The 26,108-nt window shown below is 42.6% G+C and overlaps 1 protein-coding gene across 4 annotated transcripts in view; it reads left to right on the top strand.

Moving 5' to 3' along the window:
• Positions 1–25,619, top strand: part of LOC309695716 (latent-transforming growth factor beta-binding protein 2-like) — a 90,706-nt gene extending 65,087 nt beyond the window's left edge. For 3 of the 4 annotated variants that reach the window (XM_082516558.1, XM_082516556.1, XM_082516559.1), the window contains 22 exons: positions 1,611–1,730; positions 1,922–2,044; positions 2,156–2,281; positions 2,399–2,524; positions 2,720–2,845; positions 2,964–3,089; positions 3,592–3,717; positions 4,672–4,797; positions 5,056–5,175; positions 5,311–5,436; positions 7,109–7,231; positions 7,879–8,007; positions 13,478–13,606; positions 15,169–15,303; positions 16,346–16,543; positions 16,643–16,738; positions 17,674–17,802; positions 17,953–18,093; positions 18,254–18,427; positions 18,591–18,860; positions 21,026–21,175; positions 22,631–25,619. In XM_082516558.1, the coding sequence (XP_082372684.1) occupies positions 1,611–1,730; positions 1,922–2,044; positions 2,156–2,281; positions 2,399–2,524; positions 2,720–2,845; positions 2,964–3,089; positions 3,592–3,717; positions 4,672–4,797; positions 5,056–5,175; positions 5,311–5,436; positions 7,109–7,231; positions 7,879–8,007; positions 13,478–13,606; positions 15,169–15,303; positions 16,346–16,543; positions 16,643–16,738; positions 17,674–17,802; positions 17,953–18,093; positions 18,254–18,427; positions 18,591–18,860; positions 21,026–21,175; positions 22,631–22,806 (3,095 nt within the window). In that variant the 3' untranslated portion in view covers positions 22,807–25,619. The remainder of the gene's footprint in view (positions 1–1,610; positions 1,731–1,921; positions 2,045–2,155; positions 2,282–2,398; positions 2,525–2,719; positions 2,846–2,963; positions 3,090–3,591; positions 3,718–4,671; positions 4,798–5,055; positions 5,176–5,310; positions 5,437–7,108; positions 7,232–7,878; positions 8,008–13,477; positions 13,607–15,168; positions 15,304–16,345; positions 16,544–16,642; positions 16,739–17,673; positions 17,803–17,952; positions 18,094–18,253; positions 18,428–18,590; positions 18,861–21,025; positions 21,176–22,630) is intronic. The other variant, XM_082516557.1, reaches the window with a different exon arrangement.
• Positions 25,620–26,108: the final 489 nt, after the last annotated feature.

The raw sequence follows: 26,108 nt of genomic DNA, 5'->3' as shown, positions 1-26,108 counted from the left end.
AATCTAACCTAAAAAATAAATAAATACGCCACTGTTAACACTTGATAAATTCCACTACAATGCTATAAAACACTGTTTCTACATGAGGTTTTCCACAATTATGATTCCTGGGTCAACAGCTCTGACTCATGAGGTGGAAAAGACAGCTTCTTCAACAAATAGTAAAAGGCTTTCATGAATTCTGCATGGTCTGCGCACTGATGTAATTTAATGACTGCTGTTTGTAGTCATTACACACACTAATTATGCTGTAATTGTTTCCCTTTTCCTGCTAAACAATGCTGACACGGCCCTTATTTTCAAAGGAGATCTAGAGCGTTTTTTGCTGTGTTGTGCTTTTTTCATTTTGTCAGACTTGTATTTTTTTAAAGGCTTTATTTACATAAAAGTATATTTTTTCATTTACTCCCAGTGTCATCAAGCCAAACAGAGACATTTTTTAATTTTATATCCAAAGATTTTTGTGTGCAGAGGCCAATTTCTGAAAGTATGAAAAACAAATCTATAATTTTAGATTCTGCAAAAGTGGTGAAAATGTGTGTTTTTTGTTCTATTTTCAGTGAGCTAAGCCTTTTAATTTATGCTCGTCCCACAGCACAGTTGTGGCAGGGTGAAACCTAAAATCTGTTCATCCATCCATTTATCCATCCATGCATCTGTCTTCTTAACCGCTTTTCTAACTTATGGTCAGAGTCGGGGCTGAAGGTTATCCCTGTTCTGATGACCGGTCCATCACAGGGCAGCAACATGCCCGCAGATCCACACGTGTGGCCTTTTTAAAATCACCAAGCAACCAGAAAGCCATGTGCTCGACAAAAATCTTGCAAGAACAGGGGGAACATGCAAACTCTACACCAGGGATGTCAAACTCATTTTAAATCATAGGCCAGATACAGCCTGCTTTGATCTTTAGTGGGCCACACCAGTGTAAAGAAACTTAACTACATATTTAACCCCTGCAATATCTTAAAATAGGAAAAAAGAAGTGACATTTCAGCAGCATGTCTCATTCTTTGTGCGTATTAAAGACATGCTTCTGTAGTAAAGGAAAGAAATCTGTTAGCGTGTTTTTTTTGGGCTTAAACTATAAGAAATAAATGCATAAAATTACAGAAAACGTTCTGGCATGTCATTGCCCAGACTGTCCTGTAATTATAAAACAAAGTTTTTGTTATAAAACTTTCTTTTTTTTCCCCTTTAGTCTGAAATCACTGTGAAAATTAGAAAATTCTTTATCAGAGAGTAAAAAAAGTAGGAACTTTTCTGTCATTTTATTGTTTAACTATCTCTTAATTACATTGAATGTATTAGTTATTAGTATGAGTGGTCTTGTGTGAGGTCTTTATCATTTGGAAAAGCTGAAAAACTTGTGAAAATACAGTAAAACATCCAAAACGGATCCCAACATTTTCCAAAGCAGTACAACGGGATGGATTGGAGTCTTTGCTAGGCCATTTCTGGGCCCCCGCACCTTATGTTTGACACCCCTGCTTTACACGGTCACCCAGGAGGTGGTTTGAACCCAGAACCTTGTATGGGGTGTCAAAGCTAAACGCTGCACCATGCTACTGCCCTTTAAACCTAAACATCCTTCCTGTATACGTTTTCAGATATGAACGAGTGCTTGAACCAAAGCGTGTGCGGCCGTGGGCGGTGTGTCAACACCGAGGGCTCCTACAGGTGCAACTGCTTCCAAGGCTACAAACTCTCACCAGACAATGTTTGCCAAGGTATATGTCAGTCAGAAGATCGGTCAGACATTATTCACACCCCATGTCAAAGTTACTTCTCTGTGAGTAGTTCTCCACAGGGCAGTCGTGGAAGCCTTGCAGTACCGTTGAAGGTTTATTTAAAAAAAGAAATCTACAAAGAGTTAGAGGTTGGCTTTATTTTCTTTTTTCCCCCTATGATTTCTCTCCAGATGTGGATGAGTGTCTGCTTCCGGGAGTCTGTCTCAACGGCCGATGCGTCAATCTGGACGGAACCTACAGATGCACCTGTAACCATGGCTACCAAGTCACCTCAGACAGCAAATCATGTGAAGGTCTGCAAAGGATTATCTAGAGCTGTTGGGTGTAACTCATCACCGCATACTTTTCTGCTCGTGGCGCACTCTCGACAGCAACTTAATGGCTGCAAATTATTTCCCTGCTAGATGTCAATGAGTGCGCAACTGGTAATGCCTGCCCTGCGGGAATTTGCATCAACTCTGCAGGTTCCTACACTTGCCAGAACTGCAGGCCTGGGTTTGAACCATCTGCTGACAGACTGAGATGTGAAGGTATGAAACTGGCCGCCTAATGGTTTACACTAACGTGTCGTTTTAAGGTAACACCGGTAGGCGGTGATGATATTTTCGCCCACTTGTGATGATATTCGCCCCTTTTTCGCTTTCCAGATGTTGATGAGTGTTCCCAGGGCGACTTGTGTCTAGGTGGGGTGTGCGCCAACACAGAGGGGTCCTACATTTGCACCAGGTGTAAGGCTGGTTACAGAGTGTCTCAAGACCAGCAGAGGTGTGAAGGTAAAAACAGTCTCCAGCTGTTTCCAGCTGTTCTCGTCGTTCAGCGAAAGTCATTAGCATTGTTATGACTATTAAAGGCTTACTCAACACGTTTGAGCAGCTTGTCGTTTCCCTGTAAAATTGACTTTCCCTCGAAACTGCATTTCCTGTATGTACGGAATCTTTACACTGATATACACGGTGTGTTTTTTCCAGATATTGACGAGTGCCAGTCCCTGTCTACTTGTGTCAACGGGATCTGTCTAAACTCAGAAGGTTCTTACACCTGTGAGAACTGCCCCACGGGGTACAGAGTGTCGTTTGATGGAGAGCTCTGTGAAGGTTGGCTTATTGAAAATTACTCACTTAAATGGAGCTTTTTCTTATTTTTGAGTTTGTTGTTGTGAAAACATTGCAATCTGCCAGTGAATGTCTAAGTCTCCATATTGTTTCCTAACAGATATTGATGAGTGTGCCCTGCCCACTGCCTGCCCCCAGGGAACATGTACAAATAGAGAGGGTTCGTTCACATGTGTTGTCTGTGAGCCCGGTTTTAGAGTCTCTGAGGATGGACAGCGGTGCGATGGTGAGAGTTTGTGGTGGAATGTCCTTGCTTATGTTTGCATGCTTGAGTCCAGGTGTGTGTAGATCTGGCTTTCCAAACATGCCAGACTTCACCTCTACACCTAACAGAATCTCATTTGCTCTGCAGATTTGTTTCTCAGCTGCTTTATGTTGTATGTAAATAACATGAGGTGTGGTAGCATGAACCCAAAGTCTCCTCATCTGAGGCAACAGCTCTAAAATACTTCTAGACATCACATCATAGCTGGATCCTGGACCCCTCTGGCTCTGGCACCAATCATCTGTTCCTTGCTCAACACAATGAGACACCAGCCCTCAAATAGAACAGGATGATGTCAGGCAAATATCCTGCAGATAGCTCAGCTAAAAAGATAGAGGTGTCGACATTTGTGATTCCTAGCCCTACTGATTACCCATCTAACTGATTACCACTGGCAAGCTTTATTTATTTGAAGCCAGAGATGGTAATCTGTGCTATGATGTGCCTTTGTATCTGTGTCCAGATGTGGATGAGTGCTCAGTGGCTAACTTGTGCCCGGGTCAGCTGTGTCTGAACACTGAAGGATCGTACACCTGCAGGAGCTGTGAAGCCGGCTTTCAAGTGAATGAGGGCGGCCGTTACTGTGAAGGTAAGAGGGCATCTGTACTTAAGTACCTGCCTAGAAAAGTTTGATATTTCAGTATGCTGCAAAGTTGAGCCAAAGTTATAGTGGACCACAGTACAAGAGGAATGCATTAGGCCCAGAACATGATTACAGAAAATCTTTACAGCGTCTGGTAATTTTTCATGACATGATTTATGGGATAAATGCAGGGAAATGGCTGCTTTGAGGAATCCAGTAAAGTCTGTCATGACTTCATGGAAGCAGAACAGGAATGATTATTTAAATGGATTAAAACATGGTCTCAGTTAGCCTCATATACTTTGGTGTGTTTTTAAACAGAAGTGTGGATCTAGCCTCAGAGGAAGATCCCACCCCCCCACCGATGTATCTTAGCGCTGGGAAAAAGTCGCACAGTAAAAGCCCGACTCTGAGTCAGCCTCTGATAGGATTTTAATGGATGTCTCTGATGCCATGGAAAATATTAAGGACTTAATTTGAAATGAAGTCAGCCACTCCCCTGCTTCTCACTTATTGCAGCAAACTCGCCCTGTTGAACTCACTCTGTTGACCCAAAGGCAAAAAAAAATCGAGCCATCTCAATCACTTAACAATGGCCCGCACTATTTTCACCACAAGAAATACAATCCTACCAGCTCGAGGAATTTCGAGAGATCACATAACAGTGAGCCAGTGACTGTTTGTAGATATAGTAATTATACGCCACCTGTAATAGCTTGCTGTTTTGGATTCAGTGACTGTCCCACATACTTATCTTTCTACCCTTTTTAATAAAACACTGTCAGTGTGATCTAATAAGGAGGGCTCTGCTTACTGTACATTAGGCAGCACAGTAGGTTAAGCTGAGCTCATTAATGATTTTTAGCAGATAAGACAGTGGAAGCACAAAAACGGGGCTCTATATACCTTTTTGTTCAAGATGATAACCTACAGCCAATCTTTTCTTCTTCTATCTCTTAGACATCGATGAGTGCCAGTCTCCGAGTGCTTGCCCCACAGGTGTTTGCGCCAACACAGAGGGCTCCTTCTCCTGCATGGCCTGTGATCCGGGCTTCGAGCTGGCATTTGACCGGCGCTCATGTGAAGGTACACTGAAATGGGCGGCTCGCTGCGGTCGCTCGATTTTATGATCTTGATGCAATCATTTTCGCAGTCATCTGTTCCAATATAGTAAGTCATTACTTGCCGTCTTACATGATGCACGACTTCTCTCACATGTTCAGTGTGGTCTGGAAGTTTTTCGGTCTAGATGTCAAAACTTGGGCAAATTTGAAGTGACGCACGGTGATTTACAGCTGGTGTGGATATGTCATGCCGGTGACGTCTGTGTGTGTGTCAATTCAGATGTCAATGAATGTGAGGACGCCAGGCTGTGTGTGGGAGGTCAATGCACAAACGCCATCGGCTCCTATAGCTGCTCCTGCCCCTCTGGCATGGAGCTGGTGGATGGGACGTTCTGCAGAGGTATAAACATGCAAATGCACTATAGCTCTAAAATATGAAATTAGTGGTTAGCCGTTTCTCGTGGCTTACCTCATGTTGGGATATTGACACAGCTGTGTAAATGTACTTATGTGTATTTGTGCTTGTTTGTGACAGATATCAATGAGTGTTTAACCGCTGGAGGGATCTGTGGGGAAGGAGACTGCCTGAACACTGAGGGCTCCTACTTATGCATCTGTCCTAATGGGTATACCACCACCGATGGAAGCCCCGGCTGCCAAGGTGCAGTATAGCACTGGAGCTAGAACGCTTAGAGCAGTGGGAAATCTTGATTCTCTTGGGCTTTGTGTAAATAAGTGGAGTAGACTAGGGATTGGAGCAAGTTGTTAATAAAGTAATAATGGATTTTTCAAATATTGCTTAAGTCATTTACAGTAACATTATTGGCTTGCTTCTTCTTTTTTTTTTCATTGAGTGCAGACAGGCTGTTCTCGCCATGCTCTCTTAGGAGTTGAAGCCAAGCCTGGGACACCTGGCATGGGTGCACAGGCTGTAATGGGCCATGGCTTCATCAACTATCTCAGCTCACCCTCCCTCAGCTTGGACAGTTTGATGTTATTCCAGCCGCACCCAGTGACCCACTGGTAGTAGCCTGATCATCAGCTAAAGGAGGGCTTTACAAGAATCTGGAGCAATTACTAAAACAATACATGAAATAACTCCGGCTAGGATGTCAGAATTGGATCAGTGTTATTTCTGGTGGGTCTTGCAATCTGGTGGAGGATGAGTTAAGTAAAAGATGTCTGGCAGTGAACTGTTCTGTCATGATATGAAGCAGGTAGGCTGGCCTCTGCGAGATGCTGGCATGGTCATGGAGTTGGCAGAATTTACTTGCAGCAGAGGACAAGGGTCACTCCTCGTGCAGGGGCGTTCTTTTGGCCTTGGAGTGCTTCAGATATCACAAACTGAGCAAGTTGCCCAACATGGATCAGGTACTTTGGCTATTCGCCCCAACAAATACTGGGCCCTAATTATCCTATAAATCAGCAGTTGTCATATATTTTCTTGCAGTCTGCCATTGTGTGTACAGTGCTGACACAATAAAAGCCAGGCCCCCTTCTGACATGAGCCTGAAGGACGCGAAGAAGGGAGGACGAGGGTTTGTGAGGTTATGGGAATGAAAGATACGTTCAGTCAGGTGGGGCCAAAACGACGCTTGGCCTTTCCAGACCAGCAAAAAACAGCATGAGCAATAAAAGACTGACAGCGGACTGAAACATACCTCAGCTTAATCCAAATCAACAACTTCTGCCATGGCCTTCCTGTTCCTTTCAATAAGACTTTGAAGGATTTGAATACACTCCAAAGCTATCCAGTCACAGCATATTTATGTATTTACCTAAAGTCTGGAGTGCTGCTTTTTTCCCTCCCTATCGTTGCAATCGGGTGTTTACCTTGTCGTCTCTGTAAGATTCATCTGATTATCAAAAGACTGGAAAAGGAAGGCAGGCATTTTCCTCAGTGATGAATTTCCTCTGGTTTCTTGCGTTTTCCCTCACCTTTCACCACAAGTCCAAGTACTTTATAAGCTATGCTGTAATGCCGCAATTATCCACCCATCTACAGCTAATCAGGCATCGAGCATTCGTTATTAATTTTAACGAGTCTGGGGGAAATGTTCTCAGCCTGAAACGCTGAGGTAGATCTCTCTTCTGCTTTGTTTCCTGTTTGCAAGTATACCATGAAGCGCTCCAAATGGCCAGCACGCCTAGTGTTCAGATGAGCGCTTGATTACACATTCTTTTTCTGATACGAGAAGAAGCCGCGCTCCCCGTGGACTCGCTGAAGATGGAGGATCCGTGCGGATAATTGCTGTTAATCAATCTGTAAGATCTTGAGCCGCACTTTCCGCTAATTTGTCTGCTTTTCTTTCCCCACTTTTTGTCCGTCGTAGACGTGGATGAATGCAGCAAGGATGATGTGTGCATCCGAGGAAAGTGCATCAACGGCGAGGGCTCGTTCTTGTGCTTGTGCGAGGCCGGCTTCAAATTCAACACTGATACGGCTGACTGTGAGGGTAAGACTGATTAAAACTTCCTTTTGTTTTCAAGTTGTGTTTGTCACGGTTGTTATTGACCCTACCTCTGCCCAGAAGTTTCATCTGTCTGACTAAAACAACATGTCAGCTTTAGCTGTTTGATTGTCACGCTACATTAAGGCTCAAACATACGCAGTATAGCACAGTTGGATATGATTGATTATCTATAGCACGTCAGGCTCCAGTGAAAGTGTCCAAGCCTGGCTTAGAGGCTTTCCTCCGTGGTCTTGGGACTGAGGGGTGCCTGGATTACATGGCTGGAGCCCTCAGCTCCCTCTCCCCAGTGGGAAGCATGAATGACCCCATTGTGAGCAGGAGGTGTTTCTCCCTCTGGAACGTCTCCCTTTAGCTCCTTCACAAGTTCTTTGGTTGCTGTGATAATATTGTTCTTGGCCATTCCCTTTGCCTGCTGCGTTTACTGAGGACAGCTACACCACAGGCCTCCTGGCCGACTCCTGCTTTGCAGCCATTACACCGGGAGCAGAGGAGCAGTGGTGGGAATATGAGTTTGCGTGCGGGGGTGCGCGCATTTGTGTCTGATTGCACATGTGGTTACGTTTGCGCCTCTGTTTGTCGGTTACTGACAAACATCTGTCTCTCTCTCTCTCTTTTCTTCTTCTCTATAGACCAGAACGAGTGCAAGGAGTTTGGGAGCTCAGTCTGTGGCACCTGGCGCTGCGAGAACACCATCGGCTCTTACCGGTGCTTTGTGGGTTGCCAGCCTGGCCTTGAGGGAGAACTCGCCACAGGCTGTGGTGAGTTTTCAAAATTGCACTGTACTTAAAAAGACTAGCACGCTCAATTATGTGGAGAAAAAGAATTAAACAGGCATTTTTAGCCTGTTTTTGCAAATTTAATTGTATTGAAAGGGGGTTGATCTATTTATAGACTGTGCATGACCTAATACTTCATTACTCCATGGCTGTAGTTTAGTATTCAAATCAAGTCACCACCACCACACCACTCTACAGGTCTCTCACCCCATCGCACATATCAGGTTGGCATGCACACATAGGGACAGATGCAAGTTAAAAGCTATCAAGACCTCTGGGTCTTCCTGCACAAAAGGCCACCATGGAAGATAATGAGAAATAGCCCAATATTGAGGCCCTTTGAAGACAATACCGCACTGATAGAAGCTGATAGAAGATAATGGGACACTCTGGCAGAGTCCCAAAGTAGAACCTGATCGCTGCAGTTCTTCTAAGAGAAGAAAGATGAGATAGTCAGGCAAGGCCAGCTTACTGTTTGTCCCCCCCACCCTCGTAGAGAAGCCACAGTCACCTGGCATTGGCTGGATGGGTTTGTACTCACGCTACATCTGTGAACACAGCTAGCCAACAACAACAGGCACATGTCCATAACTTCCAGAGTCCACGAAGACTTATGTATTTCCTGGCAGGACTGAACACCTTGGGCTCAAGACATTTGCAAAGTTTGTTGCACAACAAATTGGATTTTTTTTTTGCTCTTTATTTTGTAATGTGGTATTGCTTGTCTTTGTTACTCTCATAGCACCATAAAACAACAAATGGAGTTTATGACCAGAAAAAAAGAAGGTCTAGATATTTTCCTCATGAGGATCCAAACAGTCACTGGAGAGTGACAGGCGAAGAAGGGAAAGCAGACTGAGAGCATCAGAATGGAATGATGTGTTGGACCGTAGATTGAAGCTGTGGGTGTTTGTGGCCGATTGCGTGTGCATGTCAGCACGTCTGTGGTTAAGTGTGGGGTTATTTTTGGGGGTTTTTTGGCATCCTCCCGTGTGTGTTTGTGTTGGAGAAAGAGAACCAGAGACTGTGGTGGTTGCAGAGATGCACTCAGGGCAGAGTGTGGCTTCACATGTTTTCATGACCCAAAGTTTTTATTAGACTATCAAGTGATGCTCTGGAGAGAAAATGCTGCTGCGGGCAGTGTTGACCGGTGACAGATCGTAGATCTGCCCACCACCCCTCGTCTACTACACTGATCCTGGCTATGTGTGGCTGCCTCCTCACTGCACTTTATGATCTTGTCTGTCTGAGTGCAGAGGCCTTTAGTTCAACAAGACTTGATTGAAGCCAGCTGCTCACCTCTGCTCTTTTGACTTCAGAGACAAAACACTGCTAAGCAGCTCACACAGGTTAGATTTTCATCATTGCTTGCTGTGCATTAGGGCTTAAGGACTTTGCCTGCCATGATATATGCATTTTATTTAAATCACCCCATGTGCCCTTTAGTTGCCTCTAGTGTGATGATCCCTTTTATACCTTTATTTGCCCAAAACCGTGAAATTCTTGATGCTGAAAGTGTCTTTTGAAGGAGTTGTGCTGGAATTTAGCAGAGACACCCAATCTCCAGGAGAAAGCTCATACAGACATGTGGAGACTCCACACAGAGCTGCCTGGGTTTGGACCTCTTAGTCCGATTCCACTTCTGAGCCACTCACCCAGTTGCTAACATGTCTGACATGCTCCTGAGGAGTCCTGAGATGTGGCCTGATTACAAAATCTTCTTTTATAGTTCCACAAAACTCTATTTATCTCATCTCTGTGGGTGCTTGACCATTTTTCTCCTGTTGCTATGTTGTGATGCTGTTTTCACTAGATGCTACAACAAACACTCGCACAGCTCAGCGTTGACTCACAGCCCCGGTTTGAGAACCAAGCCCTCTTACGTTTAAAATCACTCAGCGTTACACACAATAGTGGCTTGTTTCACCTCGCGAATGGAAGTTTTGGGAGATGCTGCCGTCACCTCAATAAAAAAATGTTTAAAAAAAGCCCAAGGATGGAGCCCAATTACTCCCGGGCATTTTTTGGTGGCTTGCAAAAAGAAAATCATCAAATATTCAAGAAGAGACCAGACGTGGTAATTTGCAGTTTCTGCGAGGGGGTATTGCTTTATTTTTACTCACCCGCCTTTGAAAGAGGCAGCGGTTGTCGTTGGCTCTGCTCCCTGCGCTCATTTAGATTTAGAGGCCGTGACACAAAAAGGGAAAAACAGAGGGGCTTTTTTTTGCCACAGCAAATGCCACCGCAACTGTGCTATAAGGTCTACGCTCAAATCTAACACGATGCCGTACATAAGTGTTTGGACGCGTGTGTGTATGCGTGCTGCACATCATTGTTTTTAGCTTTAATTCACCATCACACTCGTAAATTCCCCCGAGCTATGCCTCGTCTTTAATAAGGCTTTTACCCAAGGGCGGAAATTGTCTGCGGTCTCACTCTTGCCAGCCTCCCACCCCTGTAAATGTATAGAAATCTGAAGACTTTAACATGTGTGTGACTCCTCGTGCAGTTGTACTTTCTTTTTAAGATGTACACTGGTCACACCGCAGGTTGGTCATCAGTGTAGTTAACCCAGGACCGGTTGTTGATGTAATATCTGATAAAGCCCGCAAACATGCTTCCCTGAAGGCAAATACCTCACCTTATCCTTAACCGATCATGTGTGAAATAACCTCTGCATATGGGTCCAATCAGACAAGGGGTTGCCCGGAGAACAACGGAGAAGTGTGGACTGTGGCGGGGTGAGTCAACAGTCATTGATGTATCCCTGTATTCTCTTTGCCTGCCGCCATGTGCTTCAGATTAACACATGGCACAGAGACCAGTTTTTAACACTCCTCCACACCCAAATCCACCATCACCGGATCCAGGAAGCATGTCCTCCCGGGTCAGGCCGTTAGAGTAGGTTGTTTTTGGGCCCGTGCTGCCCCTTCATCTCAGCTTTCCTGCCTCACTTCTTCCCCCCAGGCAAATTACAGCGCTGCATGTGTCCTGACGTAACTGATGATCGCATGGAAAGACTAAGAAAGGCAACCCCATGTCGTGCTAGTGTGAGACTCGCTCTTGGTGGAGTTATCTCATGCTGTAATATTCATTTTTTCCCACAAATCATTAGTGCTGCAATTATCAGCCTGACTGTCTGTGGTTGACAGACCTAAATGGCTGGTCAAGTAATGCTATCACTCAAACACTGCAAAAAGACGGGCACAGCAATGACTAAATTCCAGTTTTCGTTTTGGTCCAGATTTTCTTGTTCCTCTCAGATATGATACTTTGAGTGCATCTCATCCCAACATGTGGTTTGCAACAGATTTTCTTCCATGTCACACACGAATGAAAATCCGCCTTCAGACACTGATTATTTCACATATTAGCAGAGAGCTTTCATCGACTTCCCTCCCCGGACCTCCCAGCTGGTCTCTGCTGTCAATTCCAACATTCCTAACTCCACTTAAGCTCTTCACACTTGAGAAAAATGTTCCTTAAACCTTGGTATACAATACTTTCCCCCCCTTTAATAGAGAAACATGGCTAACTAGGCCTTTGAGATGTTATTCCCTAAAAAATTTTCAATTGTGTGCAATTCCTTAAAGTATTCAAAAGCACATCCAGTAAGTTGGCGGTTCTTAGTATGTGTCCGTCCATTTGAGCCCACAAGTCTATTCTAGCAATTTCAGTCCTCCTCAGCCCTTCCAGGGAAACATTTTACAAATGACAAAGGCAATTTTGTCTCCACAGTTTTATTAGCTGGTGGGAGACCCTGTCTCTGACCCCAGAGGCATGTTAGAGAAATGTCCAAGTCAGGACAGAAACACTGGTAGAGGATTAGTTCCCCCAATGAGCCTGAGAAAGGAGATTTCTGCGTTGGAGGAGAGGACGGGGCCCTGGCCAAGCGTGCTGTTCAAATCAGATGGATTGCGGTTTCTCTGTCCCCCTTTTTTCCCCCTTTTTTTTTTCAGCTGAAGCGGCCTGTATTAGTCCTCATAGGCAAAATAGAACAGGGTTAGACAACATGTGAATGATGGCGCTTTTTACACCATAAATCATATTGTCACGAAAGTTTAAGGTACCACTGGTCTTAACATCTTGTCTTTATTACAGTTAGAGGCAGATGTATGAGAGTTTTTAGTGGAACGGATCAAAAATCATTTAAATATTCAAGATGTCGTGATTTTTTCCATGTTCAGAATGTTTTTTAATTTCAAGTTTTGTTTTGTTTTTTCCAAAACCTATTATCACTCCAGTGGAGTTACTATTAGTCATGGAAACTAATAGTTTCCATGGAAGGTTATGAAAGTTAAAAAGAAAATATTAACAAAATCAAATTACGCTTACAATAAAACAGACACAGTAAAGTAGTATTCTTTAATTTCATCTGTACAATTCATATCAGTTGTGAGGCCTGCCTGTTGTAATGTTTTTAACTTGGTGCCTTGCAGAAAAAGTACAAGCACTTAACTTCTGGCTGTGTTTGTCACTTTTACTTTATCCAAATTGTTGATCAAGTTACCTGAATTTATATTCCAGCAACCCAAGAAGGAGGGAAACTGACCAGAGAATAATTTCATGTCACTAAAGTGTGACCATTAAGCACTGTGAGTGTTTTTAAAACAATTATAATCAGCTTTACCCCCCTCCCTGCAGCATCAGTTTTTGGCTTCTGCTATGCTGGCGATGCCAAGAAATACTAAATCATGTATGTTAGAAATTGCAAACAAATGTTACCTTTCAAACAGCAACTGGTAGGGGGAGTCAGTGCGGTTACGAGGTCCGCTGTTAACAGTTTCGACAAGCCGAACTGACATAAAGCATATAGTTTCTCTTGTGATTTTATCAACCATGTTTTATGATTTAATGCCTTGCAAACAAGAAACTACTGCAGACCCACCAGATTCCTAACTTCCATTTCAGGCCCCCACAAAGTCCCCCTATGCTCTCAGTCCTTTCGTAGTAAGAGCCTGTTTTTCAGTACATTCATTGATTAGATTGGAAAGTGGTTCATGCCAGAGAGCTGCTCTTAATGCCAGATCTGAACTCTCCAGCTGCTTGTAAAGTCTTGGTGAGTACTGAATGTTGGCTGGATGCTGCGGACTCCTCTGTCACTTCCCACTCGGCTGACACAACTAAAGAACATTCACCCGCAGCTTTCCAGACCCACATCACGCTCACGTTACACTGTGTCCATGCAGAGAGAGAGAGCGAGTCCCCATGAATCAATCCATGAGGAGCAAAGTTTGAAAAGCTTCTTAACGAACTGTCTAATCTGTACACTGTCCCTGACATGTTATGATGGCAGTGATTTCTCTTGTTATTGTACGGTCAGAATGGTAGTGGTGTTTATTTTGGAGAAAGCGGCGTAGTGTTTACGGAGGCAGTCCGAGAGTCTGTTGTGCAGAATGACACTGTAAATATTAACGCTGCGCTCACCTCTCTGCCTGCTCTCGCCTTGCAGATATTGATGAATGTGACAACGAAACCATCTGTGGGAGCAACGGCTTCTGTGAGAACACAGACGGCTCATTCCGCTGCCAGTGTGACCGAGGCTACACCAACCCTCCGGGAGATATGACCAGATGTGTCGGTGTGTTACTGCTGTCCAGAAAGTATCCGCTGTAGACAAGCTAAACTAGCCTGTTCATATAAATGTGTTTTTCAAAATTAAATACACTATGTTGAAATATATTCCAATACAATCCATAATTCGTTGGTCAAAGTAGTAACATCCACCATGGAGGTGTACAGAGGCATACTCTGTACACCTCCATGGTGGATGTTAAATCAGACAAACAAAGATGCAGTTTAAGCATAAGGAGTTTTATAAAGATAGTCTATGAACTGTTTAGGAAATACACTCGTTTTTATACGCAGTACCCCATTTTCAGAGGCTCCAAAACCTAAATCTTAAATATGATATATATTTTTTAATACAGATGCTGTCTTGACTTCCTGAGGTTTAGAACCCAAGGCCCAAATGCTGTGTTTCCTCCCCGGAGATGCTCTCCTAGTTCTTTACTGCAGCCACTTTAAGCTGCTGCTTGTTTGTGGGTGTCTCTGCCTACAGTTTTGTCTTCAGCAACTAAAAAGCATGCTCTGTTGGACTGAGACTGACTTGGCCATGAAGAATATCCTATTTCTTTCCCTTGAAAAACTCTCGCAGTATGGTTTGGAATTCATTCAACGCTGTGAAGAGCTGTCTGATTACTTTTGCAGCGTTCGGCTGAATCTGGGCAGAGAGTGTAGATTTGTACACTTCATTTATCCTGCTGCTTCACAACATCAGTTAGATGCTATAAAGTGTTTTTTTTTTTTCATTATTAGATATGTAAGTAATTTTGACATGATTTACTTTAGTTGTCTTCTGGTGTTGCTGAGCTGGTCAGTGCATTCATTCTTTTTAAAAATGCCCCAGTTTGACGATTCGCCGACTCCTAAAGTTTTTGTTTTTGCCTATTGGTGGCGTCATATTCATATTTAAACACCCTGCATCAGTTTCAGCGATTATGTCTGCTTCATTTTTCATGGAATAAGAATGGAGCAGGCCTCTCCTGGACATGAACCTGCTTGTCAATTGTCCAATTACTTTTGAGCCTCTGAAAATGAGGGACTGTGCATAAAAATGGGTGTAATTCCTAAACAATCGATGCAGCAGTTTTGTTAAACTTCTTCAGTTAAAGTTGGACCTTCAGTCACATCTTAACTGTTTGCTTTAAACACTGCAGCGGTATACTGAGACAAAACTACAAAAATTGTATCTTTGTCCAAAAAATTATGAAACTAACTGTTAATAGTCATTCTGAACCACTTCCACGTATGCACTCTCATAGTCTAAATCTTAAAAGTACATCTTTTGTGTACAAATCTGCAAATGAAAGACTTTCTAACACATACACTGTTAACACTCATGGTAAAAACTACATCCTCCAGCTGAGAATTTATTGGCTGGTTATTAAACAATAAAAATTTACATTTATCATCTATTTGTAAAAAGTCAAATCTTTCTTAAGATAGATAGATGTAAGATAGTTTTATAAAGAAATGCATGAAGGACTTTTCTTTCATTTGAATATCAAGTACTCTTCTGACAACCGTGTGCATGTTCCCGATCCTTTACTGACCTAAAGCTTCCTCTCCTGCTTTTCTCAGACGTGAATGAGTGCGAGATGAGCTTGGCGCTGTGTGGGGAGGCCCTGTGTGAGAACTTCGATGGCAGCTTCCTGTGCATCTGCCCCAACGACAATGAGGAATTTGATCCCCGCACCAGCCAGTGCCGTTCCATGGGTAATAGAGCAGGACTAGAACTCAATCCCGTCATTGGGAGACGAAGTTTTCCCTGATTTAATGAGCCGTCTCTCATTATCCAAACAAGGGCGACTAGGTGGACATGGCTTACTCCACGTCTCTTAGAGTATCTTTTGACCTGCGTGTTTCCTTTTTTTTTTCTTTACAGGCTGGGGTTATGGTTGGGTGGGTTTCCCGCAAAAATTTGTATCAGCCTAATCCACCAGACAAACGATGAAGTAACTTCTCGATCGGAGCCAAGCAAATGCCCTGGGGCCTTAGTTACCGTAAACCCATTTCCCCACCAAGACAAACAGGGATAAGGTGTAGCTATTAGCAATTAGAGCTAAAGACACATTGATCTGTGCTCTTGTGCTAAAATAATCGGAAAGTGCAGAGGTTAAAGATATGTAATGCAGTGTAATTTCAGGATGACTAAAGCCTTTTGAGTCATGGAAATATCATCACATTCCCAGTTTGATAGGCACATGTGTACACAAATTGGGGGTATTTACATTATTAAGCTACGTGCCCTCGGCGGGGATGTTTTTTCTTTTGCCTGGGCTCTAAACCCCAGTTATGCCTTTGTGTACCTTTCTGCCACATTCCACTGTTTGCTTTTGACGTGTGTTAATCAATCATGTGAGACTGAATGGTGTGTTGACTCACATGCCAGTGTTTCCATTTGGCTAAGCCAGCAGCTTAACGGTGAAATGCCTGAGCCCATGCCTTTGGACAAATGAGCAGGCTCAGCAGTGGCAGGCGAGGGTAATGCACTACCTGCTGAAGGGATGTGGACGGATGAAAGAGCGGAGGCCCTTTGACGCTGTTACGGTGTGATGATGTGCACCTCAAGGTTAGGATTTATTGTAACTTTAGCTTCCTGGAGAGCTCGTCTGTGTAGTGAGGTATGACTTCAAAAAGCTGTATCAGAGAGCATTTTTCCTTCCTCAAACACCAGACCGTGACTAAATCCACAGATGCTTTCACGACCGTGATCTCTGACATCGCCTCACCTGCTTTATTCTTTGTTCACCTACAGCTGAGAGGGACACCAAACCCATTCCTGCATTCCCCACTTCGGCAGAGGAGAGGAGGGAGTGCTATTATAATCTGAATGACGCAAACTTCTGCGACAACGTCTTGTCTCACAACACCACCAAGCAGGAGTGCTGCTGCACGGCTGGAGCAGGCTGGGGCGACAACTGTGAAATCCACGCCTGTCCCGTCCAAGGAAGTGGTACAACAAGAGCTTTATTATCGGAATAAAGTGAACATATTGTAATATTAGAACAGCGTTTTTCTGTGTTTTGTTAATCTGCTTGTCTTTGTTTTTCAGATGATTACAAACAGCTGTGCCCTTACGGCAGTGGATTACTACCCTTGCCTGTTTCCTCTGTACAAAGTTTTGGAGATGAGCAACGGGCTTACATAGGTACACACTCTTCGCTTGTAAATGCTACCTCGTTTTGTAGATTTTCCCTGTTTTAACCCCTCAGCCGTTAAAGCACGATGGGGTTTTGTTCTCACACTGGGGTTGGGCATGCAGCATGGACTCCCAAGTTTGCAAATGTGATAACTCGAGAAAGACACCAGGTTAAATAATGGAGGCCTTGAGTCAAGTATTCTGAAAATCTCTAAAAAAGATGTCACCTTAGTTAGTTAATATTAGTAACCTTGACCTCAGAGTCAGGGTCACAGGGTCAGGTTTTCTGAAAATCTTGTGCAATAACTTGAGAAGGAAGTCAGGATTTTCAAATGTATACAATAAGTGCATCAGGGGTTAGGACTGGCTGTCAACAGCATTTTTAATGGCACAAAAAGGTGAAATGTTTTATTTTCACCTGCAGCAACTTTTAAAGCCAGATGGACCGGCCTCATGGTAAACGTGCCTCTATACCTGAGTATTTACTGTAATTGCAGCTTTTAAAAAAAGAAGCGAATGACAGTTCTAGCACAGGGTCAGGATTTGAAACACAATCGCCCCGATTGTGGCTCAAGAGTTGGGAGTTCGCCTTGTAATCGGAAGGTTGCCGGTTCGAGCCCCGGCTCGGACAGTCTCGGTCGTTGTGTCCTTGGGCAAGACACTTCACCCGTTGCCTACTGGTGGTGGTCAGAGGGCCCGGTGGCGCCAGTGTCCGGCAGCCTCGCCTCTGTCAGTGCGCCCCAGGGTGGCTGTGGCTACAATGTAGCTGCCATCACCAGTGTGTGAATGGATGGGTGGATGACAGGATGTGTAAAGCGCTTTGGGGTCCTTAGGGACTAGTAAGGCGCTATATAAATACAGGCCATTTACCATTTTACCATTTTTCAGCTCACACATCGCAACGTGACGCACATGACGCAGCTCTCTCTGTCTTTGCCCCTTAGATGCAAATGAATGTGAGATTTTTGGGCCCGACATCTGTAAGAATGGGCAGTGTTCAAATCTCTTTTCTACGTATACTTGCTACTGTCGCTCCGGCTTCTTCTACGATAACATCCGGCTTGAGTGTGTGGGTAAGAAAGTCTTTTTTTTATTACCTATTATGTATGGTGTATGTATAAATGTATGGTCTCATTCGTGGTCTGCTTTGTATTACCATGCTAATGTGCTAAAATGCAATGATTTTGGTGACGTCTGAGTCTCTTTGCACTAATTTTTTTAAGATTATGATGAGTGTGCATTTGGAAATGTCTGCGAGAACGGGGTGTGTGTGAACACGGCCGGGTCATTCAACTGTTTCTGCAGTCCTCCGTTGGTTCTCGACAGCACACGGCGACGCTGCATTGATCTCAACACCACAGAGGGTGTGACACACACACACAAACCGATTCAATTTTTTTTTTTGACAATTTATTCTTCTTGGATATTCAAAGAAAAAGTATAACTTGGTTAGCTGACTCTTAAAGTGATATTTTTCTGATTCTCTTATTTTTTCTCTTAAACCCTTCTCATTGTACATCCCAGAAGTTGTGGACTCAGAAGATGACGTGCACGTGGATATTTGCTGGCAGCAACTCGAGGGCGACAACATGTGTGCCAAACCGCTATCAGATCGCAGAACTACATACACTGAGTGTTGCTGCCTGCACGGTGTTGCCTGGAGTGAACACTGTGCCCTCTGTCCCAGGAAAGACTCTGGTGAGAAGCAGGAATCAGATAAGATAGTGATTTTTTAGTTTCATAATGAATCTATGTACCATGTTCATAGCATAGCGTATTCATACAGTAATGATTTTGTAATTTTCCATTTGATTTCAAAAGTAAATGATCATTTCTATCCCTTGTTTGCTGCTGTGTACAGCTGACTATGCAGTAATGTGCAACGTAAGAGGAAGTTCAGATAGTCTGCGAGAGCGAATAGGATATGAGTACGGTGTTGAGGGGATAGATGACCCTGCAGAACATTTTGGCCCTCCATACTGGGATCATTACGGCGGTGCTGGTGGACCCTATGATATTTCTGAAGGTGAGAACTACTACGGCATTCAACAGCCACCCCTCCACGTCCCCGTCCGTGTGCCCAGTGTGCAGCCGAGAGAGTACCAGCCGCAGCGAGTGGATCCATATGCTGGTGACTATATGCATGCAGTTGTGTTCTGTTTTAGTAGTTTAACATAATATTTCATAAGCTTATCAGGTATAGGCAAATATACCTACCTGGGATTCAAAGTAGCTTTAATATATACAGCAGCTACAGTACTGTGCAAAAGTCTTGAGCCGCACCCTGCTTTCTTTATGTTTTGCTAGGAAATCAGTACATCAGTTTATTAAATTGTGCAAACATACATGGATATATAGCATATTAGGGAGAAACTTAGCAGCTTGTACACTTCTAACAAGCCTGAAAGTCAGTATTTAGTATGAGCACCTCTATTCTTGAACGCAGCCTGAACTCTCTTAGGCAGCTTCCTGTAATTGCTTAAGTAGTCTTCAGGAATAGTTCTCCAGGCTTTTTGAAGGACATTCAAAGCTCTTCTTTGGATGTTGGCTCATACTTGTTAAGCATCATGACAAGATGATCCCACACCGCTTCAATAATGTTGAGCTCTTGGCTCTGGGGAGATCAATGACTGACAGTATTCCATTCTGTGTTTTTCTATCCAGGTATGTTTTTACTGTATTGGCAGTGTGTTTAGGATTATTGTCATGCTTAAGAATGAAGCTGTTTCCAATTCAATTCAATTTTATTTATATAGCGCCAAATCACAACAAAAGTCGCCTCAAGGCGCTTCATAGATACAGAGAAAAACCCAACAATCATATGACCCCCTATGAGCAAGCACTTTGGCGACAGTGGGAAGGAAAAACTCCCTTTTAACAGGAAGAAACCTCCGGCAGAACCAGGCTCAGGGAGGGGCGGGGCCATCTGCTGCGACCGGTTGGGGTGAGAGAAGGAAGACAGGATAAAGACATGCTGTGGAAGAGAGACAGAGGTTAATAACAGATATGATTCAATGCAGAGAGGTCTGTTAATACATAGTGAGTGAGAAAGGTGACTGGAAAGGAAAAACTCAATGCATCATGGGAATCCCCGGCAGCCTACGTCTATTGCAGCATAACTAAGGGAGGATTTAGGATCACCTGGTCCAGCCCTAACTATATGCTTTAGCAAAAAGGAAAGTTTGAAGCCTAATCTTGAAAGTAGAGATAGTGTCAAACCAGATAGTATTGCATGGTGGATCAAATCTGATCTATTGTTCATAATTCTAACAGTTGTGACAAGATCCCAAGATGATCACAGATGCCTGTAGACACTCACTGCTGTACCTCTCTACTGTCATCTCCTTTGTACATTTTGACAAGTTGAACCCAAAATTTCTCATTTGGATTCTTTACTCCATAAGACCTGTTATCTCTGATTATCAGCCCAATCACTGTGTCATTTTGGATACTTCAGACATTTCTCCTTCTTTCCCTTCCTTAAGAATGGCCTTTTGATAGCCACCCTTTGAATGAGACCTTTCCTGATAAGGCTTCATTGAGAAATTTGTCCAGTTTCTTAAAGACGTAGCTTACAAACACTCTTCATCTGCTGTAGATCATTTTTTTGTTTTAAAGACACACCGCACACCATTCCAATACATGTCAGTTTTTCATCTAATAGCTCTTTGTAAGTCACCTTGTTGGTGCAATTACAATACAATTTTATGCTGTCAAACATCATTATATTTAAAATTTTATGCAGATTCAATAACAGAAATTAGAGCAAATGATGTGTTGTTGAAAGGGTTAATAGTAGCAAAATGGCTGAAGAAATGACCTAAAATTGGTTCTTTGCTAAGTTGTCTCTTAAGTGTAGACACAACACTAGTTCATCCCTCAAGTTTGGTGCTTTTTTAATCTTGAATGATCGATGGATCAGTGTTAAATGGCTTAAACATTGCTGAGAAAATGGTTAAGGACTGGGGTGAAAATGAGTGAAAAAGCAGCCAATGTCCAAAGAAAATCTTTGAAAGACCTTTAAAAGCCTGGAAAACTGTAGCTCAAGTACAAGATAAGTCTGGCTCCTTAGAACTAGGATGTAAAGAAATGACGGGTGGCTCAAAACTTTTGTACAGCAACGTATAAGCCAGAATATTTTATATTAGTTTTGTGAACGAGGATATCAAATGACCCATTAGTGGACTGGATGTCCTAACAGGTCAACTGACATCTAGCATTATGAGAGTTTGAAAATATTTTCTTTAAATAAATGTTGCAACAATATCATGTCTGTCTGTATATTTGTCCAATCAGAACGCTATGAAGGTTTTGAAGGTCTCCGGGCGGAGGAATGCGGAATCCTGAATGGGTGTGAAAACGGTCGCTGCGTTCGAGTGCGAGAGGGCTACACCTGCGACTGCTTAGACGGTTATGAACTTGATCTAGACAAGATGGCCTGTATAGGTGGGTTTTTCCTGCAGCATCTTTAGGGGCCTTCTCAGTAGGCTGCCCACATTTAGATCATGTTTTCCTAATAAAGAATGTTCAGGGGCTTCCTTGGATCAATAGGAGAATCAGTCACTTCATATAACATCATATCTCATTTAAAAATATGGTGCTGAATCTTGAAAACAAACCACAGTGAACTCTGCTTTCATGTTTCAAACTTCTGGAGCCAGTAGGTTAACTCTTCATGCAGTAAATCTTTGCCCTCAAGGAGAAGCTTTAAATTTAACAACCTTGCATTAACTTATGTTTTATGGGAAACTAATGAAAGCCGTGTACTCCACAAAACCATCGTGTGTTACCCTTTGGTTTGACATTCCCTGGTTGTACACTGCCAAGAGCAAGGAGGCCTTGAATCTTAGCCACTTGTGTGTTACATGAGATATTTTTTATAAATGTACTTTGTTTGTTTTGTAAGAAAACAGAGTCTGTCTTTTAGTAATGAAATTCTATGATTGCAAGATTGTGTCCGCTACAGGTTTATCGACTTCAAGGTTAGCCAGTTTTCCCAAGAAAAGTCATTGAAAACCGTGGAAACATGTGGGAGCTATGCAACTCATGCCCTGCCTCCTTTTATAAATCTCACCGCTAGCGTTTCCCCAGCAGAACATGACATAAACACAAAGAGGGTCATTTGAGATTGACTGCTATGAAATGACAATCAGACCTCCCATGCTGGAAAAGAGAAAGAACAACCTGTTGAAGGCCAAAAGGAAACACAATCCAGTGGATTGTTAATTTTACCATCATTCTTAGAAGTCCGGCTCTCAAGATGGCTGGGAAATCGAGTGCAGATCCTGTCCAGCTGACACGCAACATGACGGCATGTTTGATTAAAGATATATGAGATTCTATGCAACACGTTTATCGTGTTGAGGGAAAGTAACTCCAACAGCAAACCTTTGTGAAAGTAATTAAAACACTTGTGTTGGTCACTTGTTGAGCAGCTACGGCTGAGGAGATAGGATGAGCTGTCCACTTATCAGAAGGTTGGTGGTTTGATCCCCACCTCCTCCAGTCCACATATCGAGTGTCCTTGGCAGGAAGCTGAACCCCAAATTACCCCTGATGCATTCACTGATTTGTGTACTGTATGATGTGAGTCGAACAATACTTCAAGAGAAAGGCAAGCACCTAATCCTCACATTTGAGAACTATTAGCTGTTTGATTTATTTTCTTGAAAAACAAGTAATTATCAAAAGTATTTTCATGTGTTTAAATCATAGTTTCTGATGTGATCATTTATCACGATGAAAAGTTAGAACAGAACTCAAATTTGTTGGAGTTTAACATGGAAAGGACGGGAAAGGGAAGAATTATAATTTTGAGGTGACCCCTCAGCAGCAGATAGGCAGCTTTTCCTTCTGGGATTCTCCCTGCTGACTAACTCATGCTGTGTCCTTTCTCCTCAGACATAAACGAGTGTGAGGACATCAGCGACAAAGTGCCTTTGTGTCAGAACGGGGAGTGCACAAACACAGAGGGATCGTACAAATGCACCTGCTTGCCGGGCTTCGTGGCCTCCGCCAAGCCACACAAATGCATCCCGGCGATCCCAGAGTCTAGGCTTAGGGAGGCAGGAAACTGAGTATGTTGGAGTGCCGGCTTCTCTGCCCATTTTCCCCCAGGGCTTGACTCTAAACCTCCAACAGTAATGCTGAAACGTCCAGTCTCGTTTCCCTACATACCACACGCACACATACTGACACATGTACATATAGAAAACACACACTTGCATTCAGCACAGGATGCATTATATCCCCCTCACACACATTCAAGAGGACCAGGAATTGTGCAGTGAATGTATTACATGGGATTTAGCATTCTCCAAATATCCATTTGCCTTAAAGGGATTTTGTGGACTTTTTTTATTCAGTAAGCCCAGGCAATTTGATATGCAGATATATATATTTCCACTTTATTTTCTCTATCACCTTCTCTTTTTGTGTGTTATTTATTTCATTTACATGACGGGCCTCTGCTAACTAAGAAAGCAAAATATTTCAGATGGCGTACTTGATTCGTCTCGTTTTACTTGTCTCGGTAATTGATGTCAGAGACAGTGTGGGGAAATAATAAATGTATTTTGTAAAAGAAGGAATGTCATCAGAAATCAGCCATACTGTATATCGGGATGCTCATCACTGTCAAACCTCTCATCAATTTCTCAGTCTCAGTTACATTGGACTAAACAGAAATTCAACACGGAACTTTTCCCACAGCTGTCTTCCTTTAAGATGACCTACAAGCTGCCGTTGAAGAAGCTCTGGACTGAGAACTGGGAGGTCAAAGCAGCGAAGCTTCCATAATACCAGCTTCACCCTTTATGTGGGCATGGAGAGACTGTAGATGTATAAGATGATCTGTGTGACACATGGAAAGCATTGTGATGTACTCTCACTGACCAGATCATTAGGTGTACCTTGCTAGTACTGGTTTGGGCCCCCTTTTGCCTTCAGAACTGCCTTAATTATTTGTGGCATAGATTTAACAAGGTCCTGGAAACATTCAGCAGAGATTTTGGTCAGTTTAAGTGCAGTGATCTCATTTTCATGTTGAAGAAACCAGTTTGAGATGATTAGAACTTTGTGACACAGAGTATTTTCCTGCTGGATGCAGCCATCTGAAGATACACAGTGGTCATAAAGGGATGGACATGATCAGCAACAATACTTTGGTGGACTTATTTGGTACTAATGAGCCCAGGTGGGATCTCTGCTTATGCTCCTGAGACCCAGCTTGTTCATTTATGTCCTCTGTAGTGGACAAACAAATCACAAAAAAAGTTCAACTAAAAGATTTTTTTTCTCTCAGTTCTCAGGAGTAGAAATGTGCCAAGAAAATATCCCTCACACCATTACACCACCAGAACCAATGATCCATGCTTTCATGTTGATTATTCCAAATTCTGACCCAGCCATCTAAATGTCATGGCAGAAACGGAGACTCATCAGACCAGGCAGCGTTTTTCCAATCTTTGTTTGTCCAATTTTGGTGAACCTGACAGGCCTAGCGCCCAGTCTGGTCGTTTGCTGCCGTAGCCAATCTGATTCAAAGTTTAACATGTACATAGACCCTTCTTCTAAAACCTACAGATGGTCATGTGGGAAAAATCTCAGCAGCATCTGATGCGTACTTTGATCTTCATCAACTCGTTATGACCAGGTCTATTTACTAAATTGTAGAGTCGCTGCCATGTAATTGGCCGATTAGCAAGTTCCATTAAGGAGCAGATAAACAGTTGCACCTAATGAAATGGACAGTGAGCGTATAGAACCTGTCTTCTTATGTTTGACTCCATTTTCATGTGATATCAGCAGCAATGTAGGAAAACAGTACCTTTCTTATTAACAGTATTAAGCTTGTTTTACAGTAGACGATCACAGCGTTGATTCTCTTTGTTGGCTTTGAAAGTGCGCGAGGGCAAATTTGTTTCATGCAACCACATCAAACAGGCAAAAGGATTTCTTTTTCCACACATAACATATTTGGTTTCGAATCTCACATCCAGACACTTCCCATGTCTGCATCTCTGAACACATGTAAAGACAAAGGCTTCATTTGTTGGAGAGGTTTGGTATATTTTGTACAGATCTAGTACTATGTATTATTTTTGTTATATATTCTCTCATTGCATTATAGCACAACAAATATTTTGTTCAACATAAAACATAAAATGTAAGAAATATCTGTCATTATAGCTTTTTGTAGATTTATATGTCTGTAAAAATGTTTTTTAAAGCATTTCTTTTTATGTATGAGGAGAGTGGCTGACACTGTACCAGAGGAACTGTGTGAATACCCTGCCCTGTGGAGCAGACATTGAATTATATTTTTTGGAAGTGGCAGCACTGTTCTAATTACAGACATTCTGACTCCTCCATTGCAAAGACGATGCTTTTGGAAGGCGAGCACCCACTTCTGCACATCACAACTTTACAGCTAAATATTAGTCGTTGTGAGCTTTAGTCTCTGGTGGATCCTTATGTCATGAATGTATCATAGACAGTATCAGCTTTCTGGTTTCTGAGTAACCACACGTGCCTTGTAGTCTTGTATTTTCAGGATGAAATTGCAGCAACACAGAAACATTAAAGTCTAATTCAGAGTCTGGAGGATGACTACATTTTGCCATTAACCTGCTTCCCCAGCCTATAAACCTACAGTTGTATAAATATTTTGTGTTGTTTTCTACATCCACTATTCTCTTCTGGTTAAATCATCACCTGAACCATAACTTTAAGAATTAAAAGAACTAAAAGAATATTTAAAATCTTTCAAAACCACAAATAACCTGAGATAAATGTAAAGCTGTGGTCAGTGGAAACATCATGCTCATTCATTTTGTTTACCTCTTGACTGTAATCACTATCAGTCATCAAAATAAAACATAAAAAAAGATCTACACGTTTGATAATTTACTTTGACAAATAGCACCCAACACACATTGCATTCATCATGTGTATACGCGCAGAGTAATTTGGGGAGTTTACTGGGATAAAACAAGAACAGTAAGTTTGTTTTAGTATGCATTATACAAATGATGATCATTAAAGTCATTAGGGCTTATTGCTACACAAAGCTGTGAGGTTCCCAAACAGTGTGGTTAAAGTATCTACACCAATCATGGGCATATTATTTTGTAATCATGATATGTTTGGTGGTAATTGTTGGAACAATTTCAATCAATAAATAAAAACTAATAACTTATTTTATATTTTTAAAATAGAGTTTAATTGTACTATAAGCTTTCAAATCATTCTGAAGTAAAAGTATTGATGCAGAAACACATCTTGTCGTTAAACACGTGTAGGATTTCTTTCTTTTCTTTTTCACAAATGTCAGTGTTTTCCCCTCTGAAATAAATTAAGCCTTATTAGGAACTACTGA

This window comes from Aulonocara stuartgranti, assembly GCF_965226115.1.
Source record: "Aulonocara stuartgranti genome assembly, chromosome: 19".
Classification (NCBI taxonomy): domain Eukaryota; kingdom Metazoa; phylum Chordata; class Actinopteri; order Cichliformes; family Cichlidae; genus Aulonocara; species Aulonocara stuartgranti.
Note: the sequence above shows the minus strand (reverse complement) of the source record. Positions and strands in the feature narration are given on the sequence as shown.